This window comes from Patella vulgata, chromosome 2 (assembly GCF_932274485.2).
Source record: "Patella vulgata chromosome 2, xgPatVulg1.2, whole genome shotgun sequence".
Classification (NCBI taxonomy): Eukaryota; Metazoa; Mollusca; class Gastropoda; family Patellidae; genus Patella; species Patella vulgata.
In genome coordinates, this window is record NC_065880.2 from 15,456,868 (window position 1) to 15,470,595 (window position 13,728).

Sequence of the window (13,728 nt, forward strand, 5' to 3'; positions counted from 1 at the left end):
GTTACAGTTTGATACATGAAACTATCGAATCAGATAAAAATTGTGACCTATAAAAAACGTGAATGGACGTCTGAATGGAAAGAGACGATGACAATATCTTTCCACATGAAAATGTGGGCATATAAAAACATGCTTTGGCATAATTAAATAACTGTATACCAAAACTAAATAAAAGTTTTTCGAAGAAACACTAAGTTATTCAAATTCAAAATTTCTAATTAGCAAAACTACTATGATAGAGAGAGAGATAATGGGTTTTCTGTCCACTCAATTTCGGGTCATTTTGGGTCTAACACACGGTTCAATTTTATTTCAATAATTCGCTTGCGCGTAGGGGTCTTTAGCAGTGGGAAGAAACCGGAGAAAACCCACGAGGTTGGACAGACGACCCTACTCCTTGTCACGTACAACCGGGGATTCGAAACCACGCCAGTTGACTCAATGACAGGCCTTATGATACATCACGCACGTGCTAACCATTCGGCCATCCAACCCCCCCTACTATAATAGGTCAATGTATGTGCTATAATAGGTTAATGTATGTACAAAGTTCCATATGGATATATTCCAAATGTATTATATTTACATTATGGGAGTCTTGTCTAAATATCTTGAACCATTTATGAGATATGCTCTGGAAACAAAATTGAAGCAGGACAGACGAAGCCCATACCAATATCCACCTCTAACTTTGTTCAGTGCAGGATAAAAAAACGACAGGAATATGCAATGGCAAATGCACTGTTCAACCATTTACATTAACATAAATCTAATTTGTATTCTAAATGTATTTTATCTACATTATGGGAGTCTTTTCTAAATATATGACATTCCTTATGAATTATCTAAATATTTCACAATACACCCTAACAATTTAAATTTTGTCAAATTTGGTAAAAACTTAATAGCTTTTGCATGTCTACTAAAACAATGAACAGAGACGTTAAATGCAAGATTTTTTAATGCAGGGACAATAAATCTGTTGATCATCAAATGGGTCACGTCTTTATGAAATACCTAATTTAGTCAAACTAACACTTTATCGGTCAGGACGGAATTAGAAACTGTAATACCCTATTCTATAACGCTGACCGAGTTCAATTAGGCCTATATACGTGTTATGAAATTGAGAAGCTGATATGATGCAATCTTTGATCTGATGATAAAACTGTTGCATTTTTATGCCAAAAAAATAAGCTTAATATAATAAATCAACTGTGTATAATGAAAGAATAACAATAATTTATAGTTCATTTAGTTCAAACATGTAGTTTTGTGAATTTTTAGACTTTCGCAGATTTGGATATCTTACACACAAAATAAACTTGAATCAATTCATTTAACAATATTCATGTGACTCAAATTATAAGCTACTTTGAAACTTATTGGACAACATATAGAAACCGTTTGCATACTTCTTTAGCATTTTAGTGAATTAATACTCTTAAAGCTAAATGCCAATATGACATAATCTGGGTTAAACTGTCATTTTCACAAATATAAACGGCTGAATATTTAGGATTGGCGTAACTGCCATTCTAGTGTTCTTAAAGTAAGTGCAATACAATCGTGTGCCCTTTTCTGCATTTTGGCGATTATTTTTGGAATCTTTTTTTGTGAAAACCCCTGAAACCAACCCTCAATTTATGTCTTTATTTAATACACTAAAGAGTTTCTATTAATTGAGTTTAATATAAACATCTTTTCTTTTCTTTTAAAGATGCATTATGTAAGATTTAGATAAAGAGCTGGCTATTCTTGATATAATAGTTCAAAGATAGATCATGAAACATGAATATATTGAAAATTTCAATAATATTACTTTATTCTGAGATAAGATTGAGGATTTGACAAGACAGCTAAATAATCTTGACTGTCGAGAGAGAGAGAGAGAGAGAGAGAGAGAGAGAGTTTAACATCCACTCAACACAAAGTAGGTCATTTTGGGACTAACACATGATTCAATCTTATTTCAATAATTCACTTGCGTGTAGGGGTCTTTAGTAGTGGGAGGAAACCGGAGAAAACCCACGAGGTTGGACAGACGACCCTACTCCTTGTCACGTACAACCGGGGAATCGAAACCCCGTCAGTTGACTCAATGCCAGGCCTTATGCAACAGCACGCACATGCTAACAATTCAGCCATTCAATCCCCCACCATTGTTAAGATAATAAAAATAATGGTATAAGTGTTAAAATCTATTCAATATCTCGGCCATCCAATGATCTAGAGAGTTGAAGGCATTTATATTGCATATTTAATAAATCTATAATAATATAGGTTATGTGATAGTTAAATATATGTTTGGATTATACGCTAGGCCGATTTAGCTCTTGCATAATGCATATTTAATAAATCTATAATAATATAGGTTATGATAGAGGTTATGTGAAGGTTAAATGTAAGTTTGGATTACCGGTATAAGATGAAAATAGATTAGCGTGAGAGTGTTGGAAGACTCGAAGTAAATTATGTATTAGTCACTTCTATATTATTAGCGTAATATTGATTAGTTTTCGAACATAACACAAATACTGTTATTCACTGTAGTGCACAGCAAACAGATCAACTAAGGCAAATTATGTATATTACTATTTAATGTCCAGATAAACAATCTATACCAGTATGCTATTATTATCTACCTGACATTTTGTAACAATAAAGTTAGAAATAGAATATGATATCTTTCAAATCTGTTTTAAACTAGTGCAAAAAGATGCAAGCCATAACATTTGTCGTCTATTATGAGCCTTATGTCATACAAATTGTTGAATATTGATATTAATTTAGAAGTTCTAACAGTTTAAAGATACATTATGTAAGATTTAGGTAATGAGCTGACGATTCTTGCTATAATAGCCCATGAATAGATAATGTAAAATGAAAATATTGAAAATTTCATTCAAAATACTTCATTCCGAGCCAACATCACTGTTTGTAGTTGACAAAATGTGTGCATAGTGGTAACCAGGGGCTTGTTTCACGAAATTTTAACTAAGGTAAAAATCCAAATTTTAGTAATTTGATTGGATAATATTAGATTGATTTTAGTGCTTAGCCAATCAAAATTGAAATATCTACTAAAATTGGATTTTATCTTTAGTTAAGATTTCGAGAAACAGGGCCCAGGGCACTGGTACATTCAAGTCTTAGCCTCGCTTTCTCATTTTTAAATTAAATTTTTAAATGACAAACCGTTCTAATCTAGTTAAAATCTTGAGTATCCGATGCCATCGAGAGTTAATTATGTCTTGTTTTGTTAATAAATGTTTAATTAATAGTTTATATAACATTTCAGGCCTAAAGAAAGACCTGCAATAGGCAGATTTAGCTCTTGCATAATGTATCTTTAAGCTTGATACTTGCAACATTCTTGAATAATGCCCATTGTATATTTATTCCTCTATAAAGTTATTTACTGCAACAAAAGCTTTTTTAGTAGCAAACAAATTTAAGACATCACATTTGTGAAATGAGGAGGTTTGTAAGATTCAATATTATTATAATAGTATGTTTTAACTACAAACAAAGACTGGACGTGGTTAGTTTTTATAAGCTAAAAACAATATTGCTACTTTCGAAGATTAAAATCAGACAATGTGTCATTCATTGTGCATTCGACTTTCATTCGTAATTTAAAGTAAAGAGATACCCAAAAAAATATAAGCACAGCAACAGTTGTTTGCATAAACAGCAGGACATTAAACCCCATTTTATTTCATTTCATTAAAAAATCCAATGACTGATGATGGGATGACACAATTCAAAATTGGAAAAAGTATTGCAAACTTTGCATTTACTTTACAATCAGTTGATAGTTTATACAAGCAAAAAAGCCCAAAACATACCTGTCTCTTGAATTCCTCCTTGTCTGCTGAGCCTTTCACAAACACCTGTAGATAAAAAAGACATTCTTTCTTAATTAAAAAATTCTCAGAGAATGTCAAAATAAAATAGTGAAAGTAAAATTATAAATAACATAAACCCTATAATTACATTATGTGTATGTAATTTGTATATTATGTATGCTTTGTTTACTCTAGCAATATGAGGAGTTGGTATAATTTGACATTTTGGCTTTAACTTTTGACTTTTCAGCTGTATTATCAGTCTTAAAATTCCAAACAAAAAACTATTTAATAATGATTTTGACTACCGTAAAAGAAATGACATGTTGACACAGAAAAACATTTTCTGATTATATTAGTTCAGATAAGTATTATGTTGTTCCACACATTGAAAGATTTGTATTCTTATAGCAAAAGTCTTTAATTCAAAGTTGGCTAATCACCTCAAAATGTAGATTTACCGGTATTCTAATTTCTCAAGTTTAGATAAAATAACTTAACATTCTCAGCAGATAGTTAAGAATGTGAACATTACTAATAGAAGAAACAGCTTCAACTGACTAAATAGAAAAAGCATACCTCTTTTTCTTTCAGTTATTACCTTTTTATTAATCTTAAAAACATTAACCCATTGCCTGCCCAAGTTTCAGAATGGCAACAGTTGCCATACCCTTTAAATAAATACAAAACTAAGACTTCCAATACAGTTACAAATACGATATTCTTATGGGGTGGGGTTATAGCTTTAGTTGTAAAAACTAGGTTACAATTTCTTTTGCTACTTACAGACCTTTGTTGGTTGAAATCAAAATTTGAGATCTAATATGAGATTTTTATTTAAACTCCAAATACTGAAGATGGATGTCCTGTAGTGCACATTATTTGCAAATGAACTTTTTACTGTAACATGAACTAATGGATATTACTGAATATTTTATTTATCTACAAGACATGTCTAACACTAGTCACTGACAACAGATTTCAAGCATTTTTATCCAAAATACTTGGCAGGCAATGGATAACCTTAATTTGAGTAAAGCTAAAATGTCAAATCTACCTTGTTATTCTTGACAACAATATTTATCAATGTCATTCTATTTCATGAAATAAATACATATTTCTTATCTCCTAAGAACGAGTACATGGTTACTGAACAAGTCTATCTAAACATTCCTAATGATGGCTTAAATTTTAAGTAAAGCTTACTTTTTGGATGGATCATGTGCTCAAGGATTAGTAAACAAGCTAACAGTGAGGCTGATGGTCCCCCGCCTCAATCCCAAAATAGACAGATGACACTCAATAATTAGATATATATATATTTATCTTTTTAAAAACTTTTTATAAAGCATCTAGCAATCAAATTGTTTATCATCCTATTTAAGACAAGTTCTAACAATCAAATTGTTTATCAATCTATTTAAAGGGTCATAAGGCAAGATTAGATAAAGAGCTGACAGTTCTCGCTATAATAGCTAAAAAAGGATAATGAAAACAGAATATGCTCAAAATTTCAGTCAAATTGTTTCACTCCGAGTCTGAATCGAGATATTAACGATTCAATTTTAGGCTAGCCTCGATCGTCATTACTAACGTTGGTACGATAATAAACAAGGTCTCGATTATCCATTTTTACGTTAAATTATCAATCACAAAATGTATTCAAATCCACTAAATATCGCAGGCTAACAATGGCATCGAGAAATGATTATGGTCTGGATATGTTAATTAATAATTTTAATAACATTTCAGGTCTAAAGAAAGACCTGCAATGGGCAAATTGCTTATTTCTACTTGGACTAAGTAGAAAATACTCATCAGGGAATATTGCTAAGGTATTGGTGCAGTGAAATTATACAATGAAGTTTCATCACTCTCACTGAATTAGAATCAAAGTTATTATATTCCAAAGTCTCAAACAATCAAATTGCTTATCTTTACTCAGACTAAGCAGAAGATGCTCATCATCAAACTCTGTCAATACATTAATTCAAAAACAAATACACTAAGTTTGAACATTCCAAGCTCAATTAAATTAGAAGCATAGTTATTGTGTACCATAAGTGTGATGGATGGACAGACAGACGAACTCATTTTAACAGTATCCCTATTTCTTCAAAAGGCAGGGGACAATAATTTGTATTTCTCTCTAATCTTTGCTAATTACTGAGGGGCTACTGAATACAAGTTCTGAGAGGACATGAATGACAAATGCAAAGGTATGTTTGCAGCATCTTGTGCATATTATGTACAATATTTTGACATCAACAGACAATTAAAGACAAATGATCAGATATGATAGACAATATAACATGAATAAAATGAATTGAAATATGAACTGAGGCTGAAATTAAGGACAATATTTAACAGAGGGTACTAACAAACCAATCATCAACTTGGATTAGAGCCGCGATCCCCTATATCGAGGCCTCACTCCGGATTTAGTGAGTGCTTCTAGAGATGTAAGCAGGTTAACCACTGAAAAAATAGTTAATATTAACCTACATCGAAACAACAAACAAATCACCTACTCTAATATATTATCATCTACACAATTTATTATACACAAAAATAAAATTCATATCTTTACATTTCTTACAAAAAATATTTCAAAAATAAAAGAACAACTTAGGATATTTTTGGAAATTCTAGAAATAATTAACTTGGATAATGGGTTATGAATTGTTCTTATTTCATACAGGTATTTTAAAAATAATAGATATGTCCCTAAAGACAGTTCATTATTTAGATTCCTCTGATATGCCAAGATTAACATGAATATGAAAAGCACGGAAGGGTAGGTAAGGTATCGACAATGATAATAATTTTGAAAAAAAAAAATAAAAATTTGGATTACATGGATGGTTTTATGTTTGTAGACTAGATGACTGTAAAGTGATAGAATTGTTTTTACTAAATGAGCAACATTTAAGCTTTCTACAAAGTAAAACTATGTTTACAAAGTAAAAGTATGTTTATTTGACTGCAAATTTCACTAAGCAATCAAGAAACGAAATCATATTGAAAGCATTTAAATAGGTGAATAAGAACAATCGTTTAGATATTAGCATGAATCAAAAACTGCTGGTGGTGTTGTATATCTACATGGTTCAATTTCAGCTGATCGTGCTGATAGAAATTGTATAGACTGTAGTGTTAAAGAGATTTTCAACTTTTTTTTATTTCTAAGAAAATCTCTTGACAGCAATAATGATCAAGTTAAAGAGCAACAGTGTTTAATAATGCATGTTAATAGCATTAGCTTGTTTCAATGACTAGAACATGACTAGGAATGTGTGTTATTGTTCACAACCAATTTGCATGAAGGCAATATTTTATGACATGTGGGTTTACCCGTAACATTTTTTAATTTAAAACAATTTAATGTCCTAAGATAAATAGTGTAGTCAAGTTTATAACTATTCTCCTGTGTATATCATATTCAAATCAACTCCTGCCACCATACCATATTTTATGAATATTCTTATCTTGACATTAACGGCATATTGAAATCAATAAAATATTCAATGAGTTGTTATCTTTTCATGTCTGAATAACATAAACAGGCACCTGAATGGTTTCAATTTTTATCTTTCTTATTTACATTTAAAATTTAAGTAGGTGTTCATACCTGTTTAATAACTGGCTCAGATGTCTTGGCGTTCGACCCAATTGTATTATTATACACTGGAACATCTCGCCATGCTAAAATCTATAATAAAAACATACAGGTTAAAGATAAGATTAGATAAAGAGCTGGCAATTCTCACTATAATAGTTAAAAACTAGACAATGTAAAGGGAATATGTTGAAAATTTCAGTCAAATTGATCCACTTTGAACCGAGAAAGTAGCGATTGAATCTTAGGCCTAGAATCGATCATCATTATTAAAGTCGGTACGACAAAAAACATAGTCTTGATTATCCATTTTTTGATTTAATCATCAGTGAGCGTTGAGCAGCAGATCAGATTCCAATCCAGTAAATATCCCAGGCTAGCGATTACATCAAGAGTTGATTATGGTCTGGATAAGTTAATTAATGTCTAATTAATAATTTAGATATCATTTCAGGACTAAAGAAAGACCTGCAACAGTTAAGTAGATTCAGCTTTTGCATAATGTATGTTTAATAGAACAGTGAGGAACAACAAAAGATCACACATTAATATTCTATGAAAAATAAATTGTAACCATACTTTTAAAGTTTTATCCAAATTCTGTTCAATATTAGCGTTAATATCAATCACCCTAATGTTCACCAATAACAACACAATGTACAATATCGAAACTATATGTCTGCTTTTACACTTAATCATCTAGGTGCCATATTATTTTTATGCCCATTTTTGGCCCCATGTGTGTATTCATCTCTGAAAGTTTACACTGTAATACAGAGCTCAATTAGCCAGGCGTTAAAGACTGTTGCGTGATCTTCTCAATTGATTGCAAATGTAAAGACGGCAGTAGAACACAGACGCAGAAATGAAACTTTTGTTGTACAAAGATCGACTCAACTTTATTTTGGTGCCGAATGGGTTTACACTTCATAAAATACAAGGCTTTAGAATACACAAAGTGTGAGATCACTTATTTAACTGCCAATGTATATGAGTGGCCCGGGCTTATTTAGCACCTTATTTCTTGGTTTGATGCCATATTTTTAGTTGTTTAATGTTTAGTGCCCTACAAATCCTTGGTGTAAACACAGATCTAGTACTTACTACATTTTTGGTTTTTCTGTTTCTAGATCTGTTTTATTTATTAAAATATCGATATTCAAAAACTGAAATCAAATTAGTTTCCTGGCCATAAGTTATGAACAAGATTTTTCAAAGTGATCAAGGGCCATAACTCTGGCAGTAATTATCGGAAATCGATAGGCGTTGTCAGCTCATGACCTTAAACACTGTGTATAAATTTATAGTCAATTGGATATTAACTGAATCCTCTAGAGCGTCCACAAGCGACAACAATATATTACCACATTTCAATGTTGGCGTAAAAAAACTAGCAAATTCTTGCAAAAAATACAACAGTTATCAAAGGATAAAAAAAATTAAATTCAAGTCAGTTCATATTCAGAATTTTTAGCTATAACTACAATAATATCTGTTTTAAGTGTTGTTGTTTTCTTCGCAAATGATTTTCATGTGTAAAGTTAAATAAACAGGTTCTGTTAAAAACAAAATAGGAGGTATATTTCTTTCTTTTTTCTTAAGTTTCTATTTATGTGTAATTCGCTGATTTTATCATTTTAATAGTTCACACATCACTAATTTCCAAAAGCAAATTTTTATGAAAAAAAAACCCCACAATGTTTTATTGTTCATTTATGTGTTTTATTTTTTGTATCTTAAGATTAAAAAATAAACCATTCAACATTTACATGTTTAAGGAAAAAAGCCAACAGAAACAAACCTCAGTCCCTTGCTCTTTAGCAATTTCAGAAAAGATACCCTGAGCTTTTTCACAATCGTTAGCATCCATGAAGATCATACCAGTTGCATACAGACCTGCTTCAGGTAACTCGACACCTTGAGATCTGAAATCAACAAAATTGAATATTCTGTAATTTCTATTTAGGAGCGTCCATTTTGTCGGGCAGTTTCGGTCTGATTTTCGAGCTCAACCATCATTATGGTGTAACGGTGATATATCTGAACGTTTTTTAAAATTGGATAAACGCGATCTTTCGTACAATCAGGGGCCATAATCCAGGATGTTATTCTCCGATATCGCCGATATAGAAAGGCACAAAGATCTTTGGGTACATTTAAAGTTGAATCAAAATCGGATAAAAATTGTGACCTGTAGAGTGTCCACAAACAAAATGTGGACAGAGAGACAGGAGCGACGACAATATACGTCCACATGAAAATGTAGGCATTAAAAATGCCAATATTGATGGCACTGCTATTCAAGCTAATTGTTCTTAGTTCATAAAAATAACAATTATTTTGTAGAAGACAAAACAAAACCGCCAATATTCATGATTAGTGTTAAAAGACGAAATCTTAATGAAATAATAAGATAAATTGAGTACAAAATATATTTTAAGTAAAAATCAACTAACTACGAGATTAATTCCGTATGATATTGATTCACTAAGCGGTTTCTAGTGTACAAGGTGTCATGCTCCCATACATTTTAGTCTACTAAATGTGAGGATGAGACAGTCTAAGAAAAACCTACTTGATCATTCTGGCATACATCTTATGGGGTATAGCTGTAAGAACACCAGCACCATCACCAGTATCATTATCACATCCACATGCACCTCTATGTTCCATTCTAATCAACATAGTCTGAGCATCTCGCAAAACCTGCATAAAAGAAAGAGCAATACCAAATATTTATATCCAGATCAGAATACTAGAAACAAAATTGTGGTAATCAACAAATAATCCAGTCAATGTGAAGAAAACAGGATTAAAATTTGTCAATTGATAATAGATATGACAGCGTGGTCACCTTTACCATTTTCTTTTTTATCAAATATCATCACTCAGTAAGTTTGGAACATTTGAAATTTCTTGCCAGTGGAAAACCTGTTTCAATCAGAGATAGTGGGGCTTTATTTTGTTATTCAAAAGAAGTGCTTAAATATCAAACTGATTAGTAATATTTTCAGCTTGGTATTTAGATTTAGGCTACTTTTGGCTCTTTATTATGATTATTGTATGTCAATGTCAACGGTTTTGCCATTATCTCTGATAATCCAGATTGTCTGTGTTTTTGTTGAGCATAAATCTAATTTTGGACATTTAGCTATGTACAATAACATATTACTGAGTACAATATTTCATAAATAGTTTTTGTATGGTGCCGTATTTAAATTAAGTTATAATTAGAACTTAATGCTTAGGTTCAGTCTGATATCAGACATACAGTATAAGATATAAGTTAATGGATATTATAACCATGTCTACCATACCCTAGTGTATTACTTTATAATGTTATCTTTGAAGGCAGATGTATTGCTAATGTTATTCTATGCTGCAATTTGGAATATCACAGTGTCAAATTAGAAGAACTGTTGGAAACTTAATGAAATTGTCCAGAGACACTTATTGATTTCCAACCAAACTTAACTCAACATACGCCTCATATATATATATATCTCTAAAATTTGGCAGATTTCCCAGCAAATGTAAATAATTAATTCAAGCTGATATTGTTAATCTTTTGGCCAACATTCTCCACCCCGCAAGTATTTTATTAAAAGACGGGTGAGTGTCTACTTGATGGATTGAACATTTGACATATCACAGAAAATATGATACAAGAGTTATTCAAATTCAACATCAAAGACATCATTTAGATTCAGAAATTCAGATATTTGCTCATTTAATTGGAAAATGTTACACAGCGACTCTTTCCCAGACAACAAAACATGCCCAGAGCAGCTAAGTCCTCCAAACAGTCCACAGGGGTTGTTCCATATTTTTCTTTTGTCCAAAATGAAAGCACAAGACACTAAAAACCGATTAAGAGTAATTACCCATTAAAGTAATTATCACAAATCATTAGAATTGTTTGGGTTTCTAGTTCTTCCCAATGCTGACATTTACAAAGCATGTACTGTGATGTATTTAGCTGTTATTTGTCTCATGTCCTCTATTGCTTGTGGATGATGAACTGACGACAGTATATGACCATATTTCAATGTGGGCTTATAAAAGTTATGTTTTATTTATATTTCATTGAGATATAGAAAGGAGGGAATATAAAAAATCACAGCCCCACATCTTATAAATCTAAGACATTTTAAGTAAAGGGATTTCATCATTATTAGGCTATGCAACTGTAACACTGTCATAGAGTCAAGCATATTTGATATGTTTCCATTAAACTACAATTATTGTTTTAATCTACTCAATTACTAACAGTCTCTGCCCTTATTTTTGTTTCATGTAATTTATTAAAATTTTGAATGGCTCTCTGTCATGTTGTGCACTTAATTAAGAAAGATCTTACTGAAACCATTTTGTTAATTTTTGGCCCCTTTGAGGGATACTTTAAGATGCTGCTGTGGCTATATGCCCCAGCTGTACCCGATCTGACCAGTTGATTTTTACTGGTATGAACACCCACTAAAAATGTTGGGGGTCAAACCTTTTGTAACTGATGACCATATTATTTTGTCATTAACTCCTGGACTATAATAACAATAGCTTTATTTTATTTTTATACATGGCATAAATAATTTTGTCAGAAGATAATAAATGAGCTAGATCATGTCAAGCTTGACCCTTGTACCTTTAGTAACCATGACCCATTATAGTACTCTTTAATTTATGACAACATTCCACAACCAAGTAATCATTCTTAAAATGTATGTGAATGGTTTTATGGGCCAAGTCATCCAAGTGTATTATTACAATAGCCTAGAACAACTTATGAACCAATAGCAAACTGTCATTACCGGAAGTCCAGTAACTGGGTTATTTATCACACATTACATAAACTTTCCGTATGACCCAGTTATCTGGTCACATTTTAATATTAGAATAGCCCATCATAGAAATTGGCACAAGATAATTATCGTAACCAGTGGTAGCCCAGCAAGATACGCCCACATTTTGTAAGAGATGGACAGAGAACTAGCTACAAAAAAAGCGATTTTTCGGACAATCAGGGGCCATACTTGCAAGTATCGAAAGGAACCCAGATCTTTGGGATATATACATATATTTAAGTTTCATTAAAATCGGATAAAAATTATGATCTCTAGTGGGTCCACAACCTTGGTATTACATACTTCTACACTATTTGCATAAGGGGTGTGGCCATTTTGTCATTTTGGTGTAACGGTGATAAATTTGAACGTTTGTTTAAATTAGATAAAATTGTGATCTCTACAGGGTCCACAAGCTAAAAACGCGATGTTTCATACAATCAGTACAGGAAGTTACGGTCCGATATGTGCGAATATCGAAAGTAACCACATGGTTAAGAACACATTATTTAATGTAAGTTTAATGTAACTGGCAAAGAACCATCTTCCAGTTTTAAACAGTGTGAAAAAACTGAGATTGTACCTTAATTATCTTGTAACTTTAAATAATGAATTGGAATTTGTCAAAAAGTGTAAAGCGATAGTTGATGTGACTGCAATGTCCCTTTTTTGAACAGGTACGTAGCCATGTGGCAGTGCTGAGTATTGCCACTGCAGTCACGATACGATACATTACGTATTGCGATTCAGGTGCCACAATATGATTCGTATCACGATTCACAACAGGTCAATATTTACCAAGAAAACAGAATAAATTAATATTGATAATTTTAGTCCGGCCGATGTCGAAGAAATAAGGACCAAAACAATTTAAGAGTGTTCGTGTACCTATGGATAATGTGTGACGTGACAGGTTACTTACTGAAGCAATAAAAAAAAAACAACATAAAAAAGAATCGCGATACGCCAATTCAGCGTCTCACGAATCAATACATGGATCGTGAGAAGGTGAATGGTGATACATCTATTCAACGATATACTGTGCCAGTACTAATGTCATATGGAGGTGCACAAATTTTTCTATGGATGCTGGCCGATAATACCTATCAATTAATACTACCCTTGTTGGGGTGCCTAAAGTGTCTTTGTCACGACACACAGAGAACACTTGCTTCACCAGTCCACTTGTGCTGAAAGCTGGAATTAGTTTGGCCAAGCACAAACCAAAAATTTGTTACACCTATTAATAAGATCAAACACCCGTACAAGAGTAGATTTAAGACTATGGAAGATATTAAGAAACGTTCTTATGTACAATGATAAGGTATCTATCTACCCGACCATTCCCCCAATTCAACTCTCTCAAGGCATTTTGAACAAAATCGACTTTAATTTCACAAGAACTACAAAACTATAA

General features: G+C 32.0%; 1 protein-coding gene across 1 annotated transcript in view; it reads right to left on the reverse strand.

Moving 5' to 3' along the window:
• LOC126810534 (uncharacterized) overlaps positions 1-13,728 on the reverse strand; it is a 55,082-nt gene that overhangs the window by 29,947 nt on the left and 11,407 nt on the right. The window contains exons 4-7 of the mRNA XM_050535647.2: positions 10,046-10,176; positions 9,272-9,395; positions 7,483-7,563; positions 3,852-3,896 (exon numbers count right to left, since the gene is read on the reverse strand). Coding sequence (XP_050391604.2) covers positions 3,852-3,896; positions 7,483-7,563; positions 9,272-9,395; positions 10,046-10,176 — 381 coding nt within the window. The remainder of the gene's footprint in view (positions 1-3,851; positions 3,897-7,482; positions 7,564-9,271; positions 9,396-10,045; positions 10,177-13,728) is intronic.